At 44.1% G+C, this 19,425-nt stretch overlaps 2 protein-coding genes across 7 annotated transcripts in view; one reads left to right on the top strand and one right to left on the bottom strand.

The window, feature by feature from the left end:
• Positions 1–85: 85 nt before the first annotated feature.
• RPL35A (ribosomal protein L35a) lies at positions 86–3,612 on the bottom strand. The gene is made up of 5 exons (XM_063167099.1): positions 3,551–3,612; positions 3,179–3,221; positions 1,935–2,087; positions 945–1,089; positions 86–144 (listed from the first exon to the last, which is right to left on the bottom strand). The coding sequence occupies exons 2-5, from the start codon at positions 3,187–3,189 to the stop codon at positions 121–123; spliced, it is 333 nt and encodes a 110-aa protein (XP_063023169.1). The 5' UTR covers positions 3,190–3,221; positions 3,551–3,612; the 3' UTR covers positions 86–120.
• IQCG (IQ motif containing G) overlaps positions 3,534–19,425 on the top strand; it is a 22,166-nt gene continuing 6,274 nt past the window's right edge. The window contains exons 1-6 of one of the 6 annotated variants that reach the window (XM_063167091.1): positions 3,956–4,524; positions 5,830–5,864; positions 7,680–7,827; positions 11,177–11,382; positions 12,425–12,553; positions 14,463–14,544. In XM_063167091.1, the coding sequence (XP_063023161.1) occupies positions 7,702–7,827; positions 11,177–11,382; positions 12,425–12,553; positions 14,463–14,544 (543 nt within the window). In that variant the 5' untranslated portion in view covers positions 3,956–4,524; positions 5,830–5,864; positions 7,680–7,701. Of the gene's footprint in view, positions 3,673–3,788; positions 3,862–3,955; positions 4,525–5,829; positions 5,865–7,679; positions 7,828–11,176; positions 11,383–12,424; positions 12,554–14,462; positions 14,545–19,425 lie in introns of those variants that run through there. The other 5 variants (XM_063167092.1, XM_063167097.1, XM_063167096.1 and 2 more) reach the window with 5 other exon arrangements.

The raw sequence follows: 19,425 nt of genomic DNA, 5'->3' as shown, positions 1-19,425 counted from the left end.
TCTGTCTGTGCTGTCAACTCTGATACCCTACTGAGAAAGAGGTCTCAAAATTGGTGGAGGCAATAAAACCAGAAATATACAAAAGTTAAACAGATTCTCCATTTTATTTTGAATAAAAATTTAGATCCTAGATGGATACAGCATCTGTAAAACACAAAACCAGAGAATCAAGTTAGAAATCTTGTATTCAAACACACGTTTTGCAGTTACAATCTAGACCACGTTCAACTGCTATTAAAGCAATCCCCAGTTTATGCAGAAGAGTGTGAGAATGACTTGCAGGAGCACTTTGCTGGTGGCACAGACTCTGTGGCAGCCAGCCCTCCTGTGCACCAACAAGAGCTCCCATGGCTCTGGATTTCAGGAATTATCTGTGCTGTTTCTAAGGCACAGGAGAATGACAGAAAGAAAGGACTGCACCCCTCTTATACTCCTTTTGACAGCATCACTATGAAAATATGACATCACAACTCTCGGTGAGAGACCCGAAAAGGACAGTTCCACTGAAGCCCTGTGGCTAAAATGCCAACAGTGGGGACAGGTGGAAGTGGCCGCGACAGAAGAGCACTGCCCTCAGTTAAAACATTTGGGACGCAAGAAAAAAATCAAAAGGTGGAGGAGTAGAAGGGTGCAAAAATACACAGAACAGATTGGTGGAAAAGAAATCAAGGCAGCTTTAGAAAGGAGTTGAGTCCTGGAACTTGAAGAGCCTTTCCAGATAACCTGAGCAAGCACACAAACCTGACAAAGAGACAAACCTCCTCAGCATATGAAGCCAGGAAAAAGCCTCTCTAGGCTCCAAATTAAACAGTCACCGAGCCATGCTGAACACCCAGCAGCAACACAACAAAACCAGAATTCAAATGTTCCCTCATATTGTGTGGAATTAAAAGGCACCCCAAGACCTGCCAATAAATATTTTGCTGCTAACCACGTCCACTTACCACCCGGATTCTGTGTCCAATGGCCTTGGCAGGAAGGTTGGAGCGGAACTTGGCGCGCACCATGCCACTGTTCCCGTGGGCGCGCGTCACCTTCCCCCAGATCACGCGGGTCCTGTTGGGTTTGCCTCCGGGGGTTACCGTGTTGCTGGGGGAAAGGAGGCACAGAACAGCTCAGCAGGGCAGTCACAGCTCTGCTGTCACCAGCAGTGACAACTGAAGTGCCTTAGGTTCCTCTAAGGCACCTCAATAATTTAGCTCCCTAGCCATCTTTAACTAGAGCAACATCCACTTTTATTTAGCTGTGAAATTTTCCTGGCCTGGGATTTTCACTGTACCTTTCAAAGGCATAATTACAGCTTGTAATTGATCAGAAGTTCCACTGGACAAGTATTAACAGCTTACAAAGCTCAAAAATTTGGAAAACACTTTTGCTAACAGGATGAGACTGAAAAATCAACAATATGAAATTGCCAACACCTTATTTCTCCAGACACACTGAAGGCAGGAGAAGAATAGGCCATTGCAATAGATGGCAGAAATCACATTAAATGAAGAGCCATGGACCATGCTGGAAATGATGGTGGTCAAGTTACCAGTTTGATCCATTTTATTCAAGGTTAATTCTGACAGTACTCAAGAAAAAAAAAAGAAGTGGAAGCAATAAGCAGCTGATCCCATGGTGTCTACCAATGGCAGCAGAGCAGAAGTGACAGACATTGCTCAGACACACAAAGGTCAGAATACAAATTCATCCAGGCTTCACAAAATCACTTTACTGTTTAAGTAACTCAACAGTTTAAAGTATTTAACACAAATTCACCCATCTCAATTTACTCCATCGGCCCACCTTCAGTTTTTGCCAAGCTTAGGCAAAACTTGTTTCTCATCACACTTGCTCTCTAATGTCTCATGTAATATCATTGTCTCCTAGCATTTACAAAGCCAATACAGGAACTGGCTAATTCAGCACAAGAATAAAACATCACTTACTTTTTAGCTTTGTACACATAGGCACACCTCTTGCCCAGGTAGAAGTCTGTCTCCTGACGGGCATAAACGCCTTCAATTTTCAGAAGGGCCGTGTGCTCCCGCTGGTTTCGGAGGCCACGTTTGTAGCCAGCAAAAATGGCCTTGCACCACAGCCTAAAGACATGGAAAACATCTGTGAATTATGAATCACTCCAAAGTAACAAAAATAAAAACAAATCACAGGCTGCTTCAGCAGAAACTAATTCCACACCAGTAGAAATCAGCAGAGGAAACAGCCAACTTTTACAAATCACTGCAAATACTTATGTTCAATGAAAAGAGGAAAGCTGAGTATATGGAACATGAAGTATTTGAGAGAATTTTGCATTTTCTGCTTGTCATAAACTCCTGGCACAACAATACTGGCTTCATACTAAGTTTCAAATGCTGCAGCATTAGCAGATACTGTTCCTAAACATGTACTAACAATGAGTAAACATTGCTTTTTTTCTACACACTACAGCAACTCTCCTGTGTTGCAGTAACTGCTATAGAAGGCATGAGCTGCCCCTGATTTGTAGCTTTAAAGGAGTGAACAGCCAGAGCAACAGCCTGACATCCCCTGGACACAGGCACTGCACAAACCCCCCAGTAATTCTTCAGGACAATTCTTCAGGCACTGCCCACGTAAAGTCATTCTAAGACCTGTCCCATGCACCGAGCAGACAGCACATCTGGCCCAAGGACATCCAGCACCTGCCCCGGGATCCAGCAGGATCCAAGTGAGATACCCAGTTCTACCTGCCACACGTGTAACAGGACATAAACTCCAGAGGTAATAAAGCTGTGATTCACAGAACCATCGAATGGTTTGGGCTGGAGAGGACATTTAAGACCATCCAGTTCTGACTCCCCTGCCAACTCAATCCCTACGGTGGCACAACAGAAAATTCACCCATGAAAAAAACACAATACCCTGTTTACTCCAGGAAAAAGTCCATCCCAAAGCTCCACTGTACACTGGAGATTAACAAACCCACAAATGTCACTCTGATATTTACTGAAAGGCCAGGGGGAGCGCAGCACATCGGAACAGCACCTACAACCAGCTCAAGAGACTTCAGAACAGGGACACACAACTGTGGGCGTTCAACAGGGCCCGGCAGGACACCGGGCAGAGGAACACCGGGCAGAGGAACACCGCTTCAACAAACGCTCTCAGGAACGTTCCGACAGCACCGAGCCGAGAGCCAGCACTCACTCACCTCCCGGTCATGGTGTCCTCCCGCAGACCCGGTCCCGGCAGGCCTGCAAACGACACACAGCCATGAGCCCCGGGCCGGCAGCTCCACCCGGCCCGGCGAGCGGGACCCCGAACACCCGGGGGCTGCCCGGGAGCCACCCGGAGCTCCGGGAGCTTCCGCTGCCCCCCAGAGCAGCCGCCTCAGCTCCGCTCCAGCCGAGGGCCCCAACCCGCGACTGGGACCATCCGCCGCGCATCGACGCCATCCCGCCTTGTCTCCGCCCCGAATCGCGCCATCCAACGCGCCCCGGGAGCCCCGCGCCCGCCGGCGGCCCCACAGCGGGGGCAGCACCCCCCAGCCCCGCTCCCGGCCCGCGGCCCCGCTCCTCCTCACCCGCAGCGCCCCAAGATGGCGGCGAAAGAGACCCGCGCCCCGCTGCCTGCCGGGAAATGCGCCACGAGGACCCGAGCGGGCAGCCCGAGCCCTGCCGGAGTGAGCAGCACCCAGTGAGGAAGGTACCGCCCGTCCCGTGTCCCCTGTCCTGTGTCCCGTGTCCCCTGTCCTGTGCACGCGTGCTCCAGGGCGATCCCCGCAGGATCGATCCCAGGAGCGACAGCCCCAGCTCCGCTACTCAGGCACCCGCCGGGCAGCCCCGCGAGGCCCCCGAGCGTGGTGGTTGCCATGGAGACGGGCGGCGCATCCCGGTGAGGGCGGGACCGGGAATGGGAACGGGAGCGGGGGAAATGGGGGCAGATCCCGGTTAGAGGTCGAGGGGAGCGCGGGCCGCTCTGGGCAGGGCGAATGAAAATGGGCCGCGGCGGTGGAACGAACCGAGGGGCCCGAAGAGAGGCAGCGCGGGGGGAGAGAGAAGCCCTCGGTGTTCGCGGTGGGCTCCGGGCCCTGCTCGTCGTCCGATGTTCTCACCCTCAGTCAGTGAATCATCTCCACATTTATTTTACTTCTGATATCGCCTTGGAGGCAGAAAACATATTTCGACACTGAAATCCCTGTAACACATTCCTTTATTTTCCAAAATAAGATCTGGAAGCATGTACTTACCCATTTGCTCACGTCAGGGTTATTCACTCCCGATTTCTGCCGCTTCCCTCACACTGCCAGAAATCCAGGTGCATTTTCACAGCACTTGAAGTGATTTAGGGGAAGGAAAGTGAAGGGAAGGGAAACCTTGAGGAACCTTGATGGTCCCTTTCCTTCTCTTCCCATCCCTTTCTTTCCCTTCCTCTTCCTCTTTCCATTCCTCCTCTTTCCTCTCTTTTCCTTGCCCCTTCTCCCTCCCCCCTTATTATTTTTTTTAAATGAGCACCTTGCTGTCCTAGTATTTCAAGCAGGAAGCAGAGCTGTGTAAGGTAAGGCCACACTTATTTTACTTTTCAAGAGACCTTTCTTTGGTAAAAATGAAGTTACTTGTGATTTCTGGCTGAGCTGCTGCTCCTGTGGATATTCAGAACCTCTCTTTGCCAATCATTTGCCAAACAGATCTAAAGAGGATGTGACATTCTCAGCTATGCATTTTATCACTGGAATTCACTGGAGTCTCTTCTCTTGACTACAAGGAATGCTGCACAAAATGCTGCTCTTGTATCCATTTTCCTTTATCAGGCAGCAGGGTGGGAGAAATGAACATCCAGGACTCTCACACAGCAGAGGGAGCTGCAATCCCCGAAGGAGCAGGAGGCCAGGCCTTTTATACAGTTGCTTTAAAAATTATTACTTGATATGTTTTTCTTTCCCTTTATATCAGCAGGGAAAGAATGTCATCCAAAAGTCACAGGGGAATACTTTTTTTAAAAAAAAATTATTATAAATAAAGTTTAATGAGGGATTTCAGCAAATAAAACAGTGCAGGGTGATGCCAGTGGATGGTCTGAGGGGCACTGTGCTGACACTGAAATCCAGAGCAAGCAGCTCATATCTGTACAGTTTGCTAATTCACAGACAGTGGTTTCCTTCTCAAGTCCAACTTAACACAAGCCCAGACCCTGCTGGCTTGGCACATGGACCTGCTGAGCAAGGATGGGGATGTAAGAGAAGATACACAGGAGGAGCAAAGCAGCAAAGGGCCTTTAGAGAAACATTCCAGCTGCCAGCTGTCTTGAAACATATTAATATCCTGAATTAATCCTCTCCAGGTCAGAAGCTGCTAATGGAAAAGAGGAAAAGCTGCTGCATCCTCCTTTGTTTCCAAATAAGTCACTTTTTCCTATGAGAGCTGCATGTGTTATTTTTTTTTTCCAAAAATGCTGCTGTAATCATCTGTCACAGCTATCTCCCAACACATCTTTTTTCACCATATTTTTAGCATTATGACTCCACATGTAATAGATTATTCTTAGGCTGTTTAGACTCAAAATATGGATCATGGATTTCTGAAAAAGATAAAAATGAGTAAAACATAGAAAAAAATATTTTATTAGTGTCTGTTGACTGAAGACACTGCTTTTCTTGATGAAAAAATGCTGCATCTCCAGTTCTATAATTGATTCCAAGGTTGACAAGAAAAGTGATCGGTTTAGTGTATTATACAGATCATTTGCCATTTTTTTTGTTAATACTTTTTATCAGATTCCTATCTCAAGTTGTTATAATTAAAATAAAAGAGAGAAAAAAATCTGAGAAGCAAAGGGATGAAATCACTTCCTTCTTTGTCCTAGGTGACCATCAAAAGCCCTGCTCAGAGGAATTAGATGTAAGTGGTTACAAACAATACAAGTGTAGTGAACATACTGATAATATTCAGAATCATTACTTTGCTGTTATCTTTTCCTGCCATGATTTAGACAAGCTTCTTGAAATAAATCAGGATGCCTCTGCCATTACCTTGGCTGAAAGGCTGTTCTGCATCTTCATCCATTCAGGAGTTAGAAACCTTATCACAATGGCCTGGCTTAGGGGAATTTACTCTCCCTTGACCCAGAGCAGTATTATCCTTTACCTTAAATACCTCTGTCTCTCCCTGGTCTCTGCCCTTCCTATGGATTTACTGAGAGCAATCCCAGTCACTGCCCTGTGCACACTTCCTAATCTCATCCCCAGGGAGAGCCCTGTCCTCTTCCAGCACATTTCAACAAGTGTTGCATTAAACAACTTCCTGCAACAGACAGGGATGTCAGGAAATAGATGTGTGAAATCTGAGTTTGTTTTGAGTTTGAATCTTTTGTTTGTTTTACCTATTCTGTACTAACAGACATCAAATAAACCTGCACTGAAAAGTGGCTCTTCTTTTCTGCCAAGTGAAATTAACTTCATGATCCACCTCTAAATTACGTACTTTCTTCAAAAAAACAACAAAAAAGTAGGAGGAAAAATGATAACTGCTACAGAAATGTTATAGCAAGTATGAATCTTTTTAAACACTTGCTTATGAAATATCACTGATTCCCAGTGATGCAGAGCAAAGCTGCCTCCAAACCTCTTTAACTTTCACAGAATATGGCCATGTCCTATGCTGACAGGGACTGCCTGATGTGTTTCCTTGGCATGCTTACAGGTTGGGCTGTAATATTTTGCAGGCTTAGGATATGTTTATGCAAGGGTTTTACAGATGGCACAAATCCAGTTGTAGGTAGAGCAGCCAAATTAAGATTTTGTTAGTGGCTGTTGATACTTCCATTGCAATGACATTCAGGATCTCAGCCACCTCAGACTGCAGTTGTGCTACATGTTGTACAAGAAATACCTGCTTTGTATGTACAGGCTTTGGAGGGATTGTCCAATGGCATATCAAAACATTACCATTCTCAGAGAATTTCCCCATTGTTGTGCAGGTGCTTTCTTAGGTATTTTTGGATTAATAGTGAATTTTCATTTTTCCTTAGAGATGCTTTCACAATATTACATCTGTAGGCAAGTCAGAGGGGTGCTTAAGTGTATGTCAGAGCAGTTTCATGTTTGAATTGCAAGTTAAAATAAAATAATGCAGAAAGTTAATGATTGTTTACTCAGTCCAGATATTGGTTCTTATTTAACTTTCAGCATCTTAAGATGGTAACAGTTCCTGCTGAGAGGGGACTGGGATCATAAAAGTGTGAAGGCTACACAGTAATATTGAGGAATGATTAGAGCATGAATGTTCACCCTCTGACACTTTAAAGGACATGGATTTATGTTTTTCTTATGAAAAGGCACCTTTCTTCTGTCATTTCCCAAAGTCCACTATGATCCACTGCTCCCCCCTGAACTGAATATTGAGGCACCTCACCCAGTTTGTGCCCTCCATACCCATTCCCTTCTCAGCCTGTCTACCCAGATCTGCTGGAGGAGGGACCAGGACTTCTTTGTTTTGTGAAAGCTAAACATTCCCACTGTCCCTGAATGCAGCCATTAGCAGAGCCCAGCTCCTCTTATAAACAGTGTATGGAAGGTTATAAACAAAGCCAGGGAAGTATATGTAAGGCTGCAATAAGGCTATTTTGGGTCTACCTTTAGTTTAAACTACTCTTGCTGACATTACTAACACCACAGCATTTTTCTGATTGGTATCTTTTATCTTTGTTCCTCCTAGCAAGAACACAGAGACTAAACAAATGGAAAAAATCACTCATGTGGAAGCTCTGATGTTTGGTGCTGTGCTGGAGAGCTGTGTGGATCAGCTTACAATTATTGGATACATCATGCCAGTTCCACCTTCAGACAAGGCAGACATCAACCTTGTATGTGCCACTGCTTTAAAAGATGTATATCATATATTTTTTTTTCCTTTGTCTTGGTTTTCTATCTTTTACCAGCATTACAAAAAAATTAACTCAAATATATTTTCTGTGATTCTATGACTCTTGGGTGAAGAAACACAATAAAAGTTACCTAATTTAAATATTTATATTGCAGCATCACTGAGAAGCCTTTGTGCAAAGGACTCTTCTGATCCAAGATGAAGTTTCTAAGATTATGATTTTAAAATCTCTGTGGTTAGACAATAAGCAAAGAATTGGGGGAAAGGAAGCAAAACATATGTAGGTTCTTCTGTAGATACAGAGCTATTTTAAAAGTAGAAATGTATAGGTTATTTCAAAGTACTCAAAACCAGGTTAATTCTATTCCTCTCCAGGTCCATGCCAAAGATCCTTTTGTTCCCACAATGTATTAAGAAAGATGCATTTCAAAATATATTAGTAACTACCCTTTCTCAGTGCTCATTAATTATTAGTTGATTTCTAACAGGCATCATAGCTAAGATGGTTGGGCAGGGGTTTGTTGCTGTGGAGGAAGTGGTGTGACATTTCTGTTAGACATAGGAGCCAGGATGGGACTGTCCTGAGGGGTCAGTGGCTCTAAGTACTGTGCTCTGTCAGTGACACAGCAGGCTCTTTCCAGTGCTAGCAGGTTTGAAACCTTTTTAAGATGAACTCAAGAAAAAAATTCACAAGCAGGATGGAAATAAAAACCGGGATCTGAGTTTTGACATCTAATGATGTTCACTCTGTCTAGTGTACCACTTAAGAATGCCAGAGGAAGTTAAATCAAATTTTTCTACGTGCTTCCTTTCCATATTACCTTTTCCAAAAAGCCATGGCAAAGGTGCAGCAGCAGCTGGAGTTACACTGATTTTCAGGGCGGGAACGATGCTGAGTCTGTGCCATAGAGGGCACTGCTCCCCTGAAAGACTCCCGGGAGCGGCCTCAACTGCTCCCAGAGGATGCTTCTCCCTCTCTTATGTGCCAGCAGCAAAAGACAGAGAAAGAGCAAATCTCTGGGACAGCAGGAATTGTCCTCTTCAGACACACAGACTCAGGTTGATAGATCTACTGAAGGGACATGTAAATTACAGAGAAAACACCTTTGCTTTTCTCTTCAATCACAGATGCTCATTTTCACCAAGTCACATCTTAGAACACAACTTTCTCACAGGTTAGAAACCCTACTTGTGTTCTTAAAGATTTCAAAACAATTTGAGGAGGAAACAATTTAGAAACAAGAAAATGGCTTAGGGAAGCTACTTGCTAACTTTGGTGCTCTGTAATTTGCTACTCCTCCCTGTTTCTCAGATTACATTTGGCTGTTTTCATTGTATTTGTACAAGATCTGTATTTGCAAAGTACCCTGGAGTTCTATCAGGCAGACAAAGCAATGGCATTTTCAAAGACTGACATCTGAATTTCAGTTGATGACATTTTTGAGAGGATTAATCACAGTGTTGGCCAGCACCTCACTGATTTTCCAGATTGGATGCTCTTGCACATTGCTTCACACAGTGCATGCCCCAGAGGAAGGCAGCCTTTCTTTTTGCTGGATTTTGGGCAACACACAAGCACTTAGGAGACTACACAGATGGTAACACATGCAGTTTATAAAGTTCTTGCTTTTACATAGTTATTTGTTGATTATTAGTGTGTAACTACCTACTGTTTACAGACAACTCAGTTATTGCCTGCCTTGAACTTTCCTAGACATTAAAAAACATCAGAACATTCATAAAATCTACATGATATTAAAGCAGTTTGTTTACCAAAATTAGTTCTTTCTGAAGTGCAGTTGTCACCAACCAGCTATTTGAGCCCTTTTTTTTTACTAATTAACAATGCAATTTTCATTGGACAGTGTATGTTTTGTATATGATTAATTGAATGTAAATTTAACAGTCCAAAAATTAAGCACATAGTCACTTATCCTCCTTCTGTAGTCACTGATGAGTCAGGCACTGCCAGAGGCTGATCCATCCCAACCAGAGCTGTCCAAAACACTCAGCATGAAGCAGTTCCTTGCAGTGCCCTCACAGACTGCAGCAGCACCTCCAGCCTCTGACAGAGCCTTGCCTGACTTGCCTGACAAGTAACTTTTGCAAGTACTCCTGGCATCCACAGCTGCTGCCCTGACCACTTGTTTTCTCTGCTCTGCTGGCACAAATGTGTGTGTGGTTGTGGAAGGATCTGGACTGAGAACTAGTGTTGCTAAAAATAACTTTTTTTTTTCCTTTTTGCTGGAAAATGTTTCATCACAGTGAATTCTCTGTCTGCTTCCCCAAGCAGCCGGGGTGGGGAGCAGGCAGCTGTGCACAGGGATGGGGCTGGCAGAGACTGTGTTAGCTGCAGTCAGCAGTGCTGTTAGGAAGTGTTCAGCCACAGAAATGCTGCTAGGCAAGCAACAAAATGTTCTCTTTTAATGTCCCAGTGTATACACCTGCATTTTATCCATAACACATAAAGCAGAGAATTTCCTAGAAGCAAGAGCTTAGCTGATTTTAAAGTGTACCTTTGCATTTTTGGGGGCTTTTCCTCTTTTAATGAAATTGTACTCAATCACAAGATACCTTTCCATGAAGGACAGAGATGCCAATATTTTGAATTTATCCTTTGAATTCAGCTGTTACTCTCAAAAAACCTGCTAAGTAGATAGCAGACAGAAAGTCTATTGCAATTATTTCCACACAGCTCTAGTTATAACAATTATTTTGTAGGGAAAGTTTCTGGTGACAGGCAGTGGGAAATGTCTAAGATGGAGAGAAGGAGGAGGAGAAACAGGCTAACAGTTTGTAAAAACTGCTGCAAAAAAGGAGGGAACAACTTGTTCTCTGTGCCTAGAGACCAGGATAACAAGCCAGGAGTTAAAATACTGTTGAGGAGGAAAAAATTTCTTATGGTAAAGAAAATTGTGAGGTGCTGGCAATGACAGGAGGGTGTGTAGTCTGCACTGCTGGAGGGCATTAAGAACATGTCAGATTAAGAACAGTCTGAACCATCATCTCTTGGAGTGAATGATTTCACCTTTTTAGGCCTTTTCTAGTCCTGTCATTTTAGGACTTTTGAGCCCATAAACTTCAATGAGCTACACTGTGTGCTCAAAACTAACCAACAGAAATGTTTCTGATCTTCCACTCTTGGCAAAATGTAACATGCACTATCAGCTGTTCTCAGTATAGCTTCATTCTAGTTAATTACTAATTTTCCTTCCTATCACATAATGTTGCAGAGGGTTTAGTTCTGCTGTGCAATGTGCAAACAGGTCTCTCTTATTCCCTTTTCCCTCATTCTCTTATTTCCCTTACCCCCTTTCATTCCCATCCAGGAAACGAAAGCAGTGATCCAGGAGGAGCTGGGTATCAACTTCCCAGAGCTTATGGCAGCAAAGCAAGAGAGTGGGCAAACAGTCCTGGAAAACACTGAACAAGAGCAGCAGCAGGGGAAAACTGAAGATCACAAAAGATCTTCCAAAACCCCCAAGAAACACATCACTCGGGCTCTAGAGAAGCTCAAAAAAATCTATGCTGACAGGTGAGTGAAGGACCTGTGAGGGATGCTCAGAGCTGTAAAGTTCTCAGTCTATCTTTTGAAAGCAAAAATAAAAAATCCTTGCTCTCCCACTGCCAGAGTACATCAGTCTCTGTCTGAAAGGAGTTCCTGTAGGGATAGGAGTGGTATCCTTCCTAGACCATTTAGTTCCAGCCTTTGCTTGCCTCTGAATGCTACCTAATGACCAGGAGTTTATTTTGAATGGAGCTGTAAAACATCACCCCGTTGATAATGGTTGCCTGGGCAGAAATCATGCCAGGCACTAATCAGTGCTCATGTTCTGGTACCTGGATTCAGGTGCCTTTAGCTGATCCCACATGCAAAGGGAGATCTGAGCCTTGTTTTGAACTCGGTCATTCTGCAGGGCACACAGGGCTTCTGTGGCAGTTATAGCCACTATAGAAAAGGTAATGTATATAAAAACTAAAGATTTTCTTTCTTTTTTAAAACAAACTTTATTCCTGCACCTAAACCAGTGCCCTGATTTGCAGAAATACCAAAAGCCTTTGGTTCGAAAGAGATTATGCAGCTGAATGCTCAGTATGCATTTTTCTGCATCCTGGCTTCTGTCATTTAATGTAATTTCAACAATGGGTTTAAGGAAGATTCTAACACAAATGAGGAAAATTCAGCTAAAATGTAAATGCCACATGCATCATGATATTCCAAGGCCATGTATTACATGGCCAGGTTTCATTTTCCAAGATCCACCTGCCATCACTGCTGCAGGCCAGCAGCCTTCTTAATGGCAACACAGTCTGGCACAGCATGGATATGTTTGAGCCTCTTTGCAATTTTCCAGAGTAGCATGCTGGGCAGCATTTTAAATTATAAATTTCCAGCAGCTCATAATACTGAGTTCTCCAGATGTACAATAAACAGACACCATGGGAGAAGCACTCCTGAGTTTGATAGGACATAAGACCAGAAAAGGGATATTTTATTTCCCTACATTTTACTGTAAACAGTAATGGATACTACCAGCACCTGTAAAGTATTGTTGTGTTCCTTTTCTTCCTGGCAGGCAGTATGCAAGTGATGTAATCACAGTCACTATTAAAAAGATGGAGGAATTGGGAACATTTAGTAGCCTAACAGATGCTAATGAGAGAGAGAAGGCAAGAAAGGGCAAGTTTTATGACATCCTCAGCAGGTCAGTGTTGTGTTCAGTTCTTCCCTGTTTAAATGCTGAAAGCCATTCCCACTCAGTACATGCTGAAAAGGAAATAAAACCCAATAAAACTAAAATACAGAAGGGATACCTTTTAAAACTTGAATTATTCTGTTTGCTTTGCAAACTGCAAATTTTCCCCTTTGGAAAGAAACAGTGGATGGGTCTGATACTGATCTGAGCTAGGAATTGCCTGAGCTTTGACCACAGTGGACACCAGTGGCTGAATTAGTGCAAATGCCTCATTTCAATTAAAACATAATGTGATGTAGGAGCTCCTTGATCTTTAACTTCTGTCCCCAGTGAAAGCCAGAGCAGCAGAGGATCTGTTCAAATCAGGGCCAGCAACATATGGCCTTTAGGTTGTCTGATGCCCAGGAGAATCTGCTCTGACCCATATGCTAATGGGCTCCCTTTTCCCAGCAGCAGTGAGGGGTTAGCACAGATGGTGACAGAGGGGTTGTATTTAAGGCTAATCCACAAGCCACTGTGCTGTGATTCTTTTCTGTCCCAAATCTTCCAGGGTACACATTTGTTATAATCTCAGTTCAAACTGGTGATTTCTCAGCTCAAACTTTTGACCCTAAAGATGGTTTTTTTGGGGGGGTTTTTTCCCCCTTTTTTTTTTTTAGGATGCAAACCTCTGGTTCAATCCCAAACTGTCAGAGAGAATTGCAGACAAATATTTCACCACTTTAAAGCTACCTCAGTGTAGCAGCTCAGGCCCCTCACTGAGGGTGCACAGCAAAACTGCTCTCAGTCATGATTTGCCAGGAGTGCAACCTACTGGAACTGCTCTTGTGGTGACTCAGGGATCTGCCTCCAGGGCAAATCCCCCGCTCAGTGCAATGTGTGACTTCAAGCATGAAACCCAACTCTTCCACTTCCACTGTCTAAAACCAAGGGATTTATTGTTTATCCATGGAAGGGACAGAAATCAAGAATGAGATTAGCAATTGGCTGTGGAGTAACTATCCAATACTGACAGGTAGAAAAGAGCAGACAAATTATAATCAGAAAGGACATAATCCTTTTTATCCCCTTCTGTCAATCATATCTAGCCATGTTGTACTATACATTCTTTTCATGGAATGAACTTGATCTGTCCTTCAAGATAATAAATATTTGCCTCATTTTGTGTAAATACACTGTTCTGAAAGCCACCTGCAGTGAGATGATGGGAGACTCCTTATCAGGAGCTTTTGTTCATCAGTCACCCAGATAAGGACTCTGAAAATGAAATGCATGTGTGATTGTAATGTTGGAATAGGATACAAAGTTTCAGGGACCAATGGTAGTATTTACTGGCTTTAAAACTAATCACAAGCATAAAATCTAAGAGAAGCACTCTGAGTGAAACAAGATAATAATACCTAGAATATTTACTGCATATGTTTTATTTTAGACAGATGAACACTTCCTTCAGGTCCCTTCATGATCTCAGAACCTGGGGCAGTGCTTTTTGGAAGATTCTAGGTCTGATATGAAAGAAACAACATTCTCATGCACCTAATAACACAATTTGGCACTCTCTGCTGCTCAGGCTTGCTATTGTATAGAATCTCAGGCATTTTTTGCCTAAATGTAGAAACTGTGACTCAATGACAGCCATCTTCCATCTCCACTATAGTAATTGCATCATCCTCAAATCCATTCCAGGCCTTCAATAAGAGCATCCCCTGTTTTTTTTGCTTGTTCTCCCTTTTGTTCCCATCTGCCTTGCTCAGTCCATGCACCTCTTCTTTCAGGATTTACTGACCAAGTCAGTAGTTTTGGTGAGAAGTCTTTGTTTACCTTACCTCAATGTATCAGGAGACAGGAAGTTCCTCTTCTAGGTAAACAGCTCTTGTCTTTTTTGATATATTCAAGTGATTGTATTTTCCCACCTCAGGGAGGAAAAAGGAAAGAAGGACATAAAGGCACTCCAGAAACAGCTGCAAGAAGTCAAGAAACAAACTGGTCAAGACCTTCAGGTGAGAGCACTTAGCACTGGGCATCTTGCCAGGGGGAAGCCTGTTAGGAAGCTGGCCTCTGCTGCCCAGCACTCAGGGGGGCCATGGCCATACACAATGAGCCACCACTTAGGAGTACTGGAGCAGAATAATTACAATAAAGATTTGTACTTGGAATAAGCCCACTAATGACTTCAAGAGCAGCATCTGATGGTTTTCAAATGGAAGCTCAAAATGCTCATAATCATGAGAGACCATGGTCAAATTAGAATATCCCAAAAACTCTGCTGGGAGTGACAAAGCACAGATACTGCAATCAGTAAGAAAGCGGTTATCTGCAGATAACTGTATCTAAGGTCCTGTCATACTCTGTCATGACAGATCATTTGGCACAGAAGGAAGTGTGCCAAAGGGAGTGAGAAAGACACCTGTCATAGGGGCAGGCCATTTTTCTACCTACATTTTCATCTAGGCAAAGTGTCATTCTATTAATCTGTTTTTCTAGGCTTCCAGACATCAGAAAATCCCAAACATGCCCACACAAGGGCAGATCAATGTTATTGCACATATGCTGTCAACTTAATCTTTCTGGAAAGCTTCAGCCCTTCTGTCTGCATCGTGCAAAGGTTGTGTGCATGCACAATAAATATGGGGCATTCTGGAAATATAAAACTTGCTACACTAATGCAGATCAATTGAATGGCTTATCACTGGTCACTTTGATGTTCACCAGACAACTCAGACTGGATGCTCATTCAACATGGAAATGTAACCTGGCCCTGCTGAGGCAGATGTGTGATAGCAAACAAGCAGAAGGGAAGCTGGGGCAGAGCTGTACAGGGGCTGGGGGAAGGAACTAGAATCTGACACTTGGTTCCATGGTGAGCAAGAGGATAGCAAGGGCATCTGAGGAAAGAATTGGTGTCACTGAGTTTTGTCTTTGGATAAAAGTGTGGAGAGTAATCAAGCCAGGATATAGTTGACTACAGAGAGGAATTTTAAGCTCCAGACATGCTGGTGAAGTTTGGTTTGTAGAACACAAAGGTTTTGTGTTGGCAGCCTGGATGCATACACAGTGGAAAGTTTAATTGTAAATACAGGGGAGACATATTTGCTTCTCACACTGTCCCTTCTCAGTCAGACTCTGATGGCTCCTGGGAAGTTCCTGCTCTCCCACTCCCCAGGCTGGTGAATGTTATAAGGTATTTCTCCATCTGTGTAGTGCTCTGCAAACCTCATCATGTCCATGCACACAATATACATACCCAGTCCTGGTTTAATGCCTTCCCAGGGGCTGTAATCATCCTGTCTTGTACCAGCAGCAATGTCCTGGCCCTCCACAGTCAGGGGGCCTCTTCTCTGTGTCCTGCCCTGCACCTCTCCTACCTCCTGCAGTCATAAAAATGTGTGTAGCTCCTGTGCTGAGGGGGAGGGGGGGATCTTCTTGTCCTTTCTAATTCAGTTCTTGGGTTTTGCCTCATCAAGTGGGATTTGCACTTATCTGGGATTTTTAAAAAAAAATATTTCAAGCTTAAAAGTCCTTTTCTGAGCTCCCTTATAGTTTCAGCTTTGATAAATCAAAGACAAGACTACTTTAAAGTACTGCTTTCCTCCTGTGCCAAAAATAATGGTGTCTCACTGTGTCTCCCAAGGGAGAATAATTTCTATTTGCTTCATATGGGATTTTCCCATAGGCAGTTTTACAGACACTTGCATGATTTGTCACCTTGCCAACTAATTAAAAATAAAAATACAGCTTCACTGACTTTGGAGTACTTTGAACAGCAGTAATAATGCACAGACCTGTAGACAAAAGCCTACATGGCTGAGAAAACAAAAGTGAGCAATTCTAATCCTGGAACCAGAAAAACACGGCCTTTGTCTCACTCATGTTGCTGTGAATTTGTATTTTCAGCCTTTCTACCTCTTAATAAGATGCTAATTAATAGTGTATTAACCTGCTCAACTCATTTTTCTTTCTAATGGAACACAAATCTAATGCTAAATGTTCTGTATTTTGTTTTCTCTTGGAAAGCACTGATGTCTCTAAAAGAGCTGAAATGGTGCATCTGGTTTTGCTCTTACCTCTCTGTGCAGGAGCAGCACTGGTAGCTCAGGTTTGGCTGCAGGGGGTCTGTTTGCTGCTGCTCTGTTCATTTCATAGTTTCTATGAAAATACTTTCTCTGGTTTCCTGGACAAGTAACAGCAGCCTGTGCAGCTTTTGAAACATATTAATACATCATAGAGGATTATGCAGCATAAGATAAAAATTTAGGAATGTAAAATTTAGCATTCCTGCATTGTTCTTCACCCAAAGACTTTTTATGTCCTGTAGGTTTTGTGGTGTACTCCTGTTATACATGTGTGCAGGTAGTGGTGTCATTTTGTAACAAGCAGTAATGCTACAGCTACCAAACAGACAGAAAGCCAAGCCACTGCACCAGAGGACCAGTGAAAACAGATCTGTAACTTTAATTCTTTGTCAGTTCTCATAACACACCCAGACCCACTGCATCAGTGCATCACTCAGTCATGCTTTTAGTAGCAAGATTAAAACCCATGTTTCTTCCCTTTTCCTCTCCCAGGAGGACAAATGCATCAACAGAGTGTTCTGTGCAATGTTTTAAACACATACACACACCCACTGGTGCATGTTTCTACTGGAGATATGCACAGGATGATTACAGCAGAAGGCACAGGTTTTGTGATGGTCCTGAGCTTCCCTGCTGGCAGAGCCCCAAGGATCACTGCAGGACCTGGGGCTGGTGCACTAGATCCAGGGGGGCAGGGTTTTCCATAGGAGTGCTGCTGCCAACAGGTCTGCTCCCTCTGCCAGCAAAGTGTCCCTCCAGGGGCTCTCCTGCAGCTGCTGGCATTGCTGCTGAGCTGGCCAAGGGCTGCAGAAACGTTCTGCCCATGCCCTGCTGTCCCTGGGGCACAGACATTCCCCGAGGGTGCTGTGGAGCTGGGACAGTGATGCAGGCAGAGCCCTACTGAAGTGCCTGCAGGGCTGCTGCTCCCCTGTTGTGGTTTCAGGGGAGTGAGCCCAGGCTGCAGCAGCTGTGTGGATCCAAGCTCATCTCCAGGCCCTGCAAGCTGAGATGCCACAGCTGCCAGGAAGAGCTTTGAGCTCTGAGCACTCGGTGTGGGAGCAAGGCAGAGCAGGGCCTCTGTCAGCACAGAGCACAGCACTCCTTCCCCTGCCAAATGGGCAGCATTGCACTGCTGCAGAATTCCTCAGACTGTTTACTCCTGGGGGCTATTTTTGTAACCAGCTGTATTTTATGACTGTAAACACTAATTGCTGTGGAAGAGCTTGGTGGCACTTACAAGAGAGATAAATCAAAGTAAATGAAAACATAGGAGTGTGGATAAGGTTTCCAGCTAAGTGCAGCTGCTTTTGCAGCCAAATAGCATCTGTGGGGATGACTCCAGTGGCACCAGGTGACAGCAGACAGGCCCCTGAGCTGATGTCTGTGAGCTGAGAGATCAGAGAAAATCAGCTTGTTTACCTGCTTGTGAAGCAGTCTGGCTCCTGACAATTATTTCCTGGGTTTTGATCTTGGTCTCTGCCAGTTTTCTGATAGTTTTGGATATGAGGGACAATTTGGTTTGGCAGATTCAACACTGAAGTCATCCCAAATAAGCAGCCCAGAGATTTACTGCATCAGCTATGAAAGCATTCCATGTCCTGGCATGGACCTTCGCTATGATAAACCAGAATGAATAAATATTAACTCATTTTCCCAGTTATTGTCCCTGAAGTTTGGGGAACAGCACACTCTGCAGATGGTACCCACAGCTAGTGGGCATTTACTGCTGCATTTACAGCCTTGAGCTAAATCCCAAAGGTGCCCCAGCTCTGCAGGTCCTGCAGCAGGAGCTGCCCTCACGCCCGCAGCCCGCATTCCTTGGCCAGGCAGATGCTGCTGTAAACCACCCGTGGGTTTGGCATTTCACTTCCTGTCTGCTTTGGATTGTGTAACCAAGCCCCCAGACTCCCCACCTCTAACCAGTGTGTTTTACAACACTGCAGACCAAATCCAAACCACAGACATGCCATTCACCAGAGAAAACAACAGAGCAGATGGGCCCCCATCCCAGCTGAGGCCTGGGGCATGGGAATCAAAAGCACTTTTTTTCTTTAATAAATGTGAAATGAAAAAGAAAATAACCTGGTGAGAAGTTCATGCTCTGCCCCAACTCTCTGAGTACTTTGTAACCTAGGCTGAACCCTTATTTTCTGGCAAGTTTGCAGATCATGAGCAGATAGCAGTAACATACTGACATCAGCAGTGTTTGACTTCCCTGAGCCTCAGTGCCACAAAAAGTTGTGAGTTTGCTTTTTTTAAATTAGCATCTCCTCAGTCTCTCTGCTGGTTCTTCAGTTTGGACATCATTCCACTAAGACCCAGGAAGACAATCTCAAAATAGAGTGGTACACTCACATCCCCTGTCTACTGACCAGGAACACAACTCCTCCCAATGGCCACCAAAGTTCCATGCCAGGGAAAATGAAGGCCATGACCAGAAACCTTAATGAGGCACAAACAGCTCATGTCTGTAGCTGTCTGCAGTCATATGATGATATGGCCATAAAAATAGTATCTGATGTTTGAAACATTGAAAAACATGTGAACATCTTTGAACCCACAAAACAGCATCAGCCAAGGCCCCAATTATCCTGAGCCTCATAAATGTACTCTACTCTTCCTATGCATGACAAGGGGTGCAGAAGGAAGGACTTTCCTTTTAACTGTTCCAAACTCTTCTTATAAGGAGACTTTTTCCAAATGAGTCATGCTGCAAGGGCTTTCAAACACAGCACTATTGAGCTGGCTTCTTTTAGTGGCACTTTTCCATGTTTACACAGCTACGGAATGCGAGGTGCTTCAGAGACA

This window comes from Melospiza melodia, chromosome 12, assembly GCF_035770615.1.
Source record: "Melospiza melodia melodia isolate bMelMel2 chromosome 12, bMelMel2.pri, whole genome shotgun sequence".
Lineage (NCBI taxonomy): Eukaryota > Metazoa > Chordata > Aves > Passeriformes > Passerellidae > Melospiza > Melospiza melodia.
Note: the sequence above shows the minus strand (reverse complement) of the source record. Positions and strands in the feature narration are given on the sequence as shown.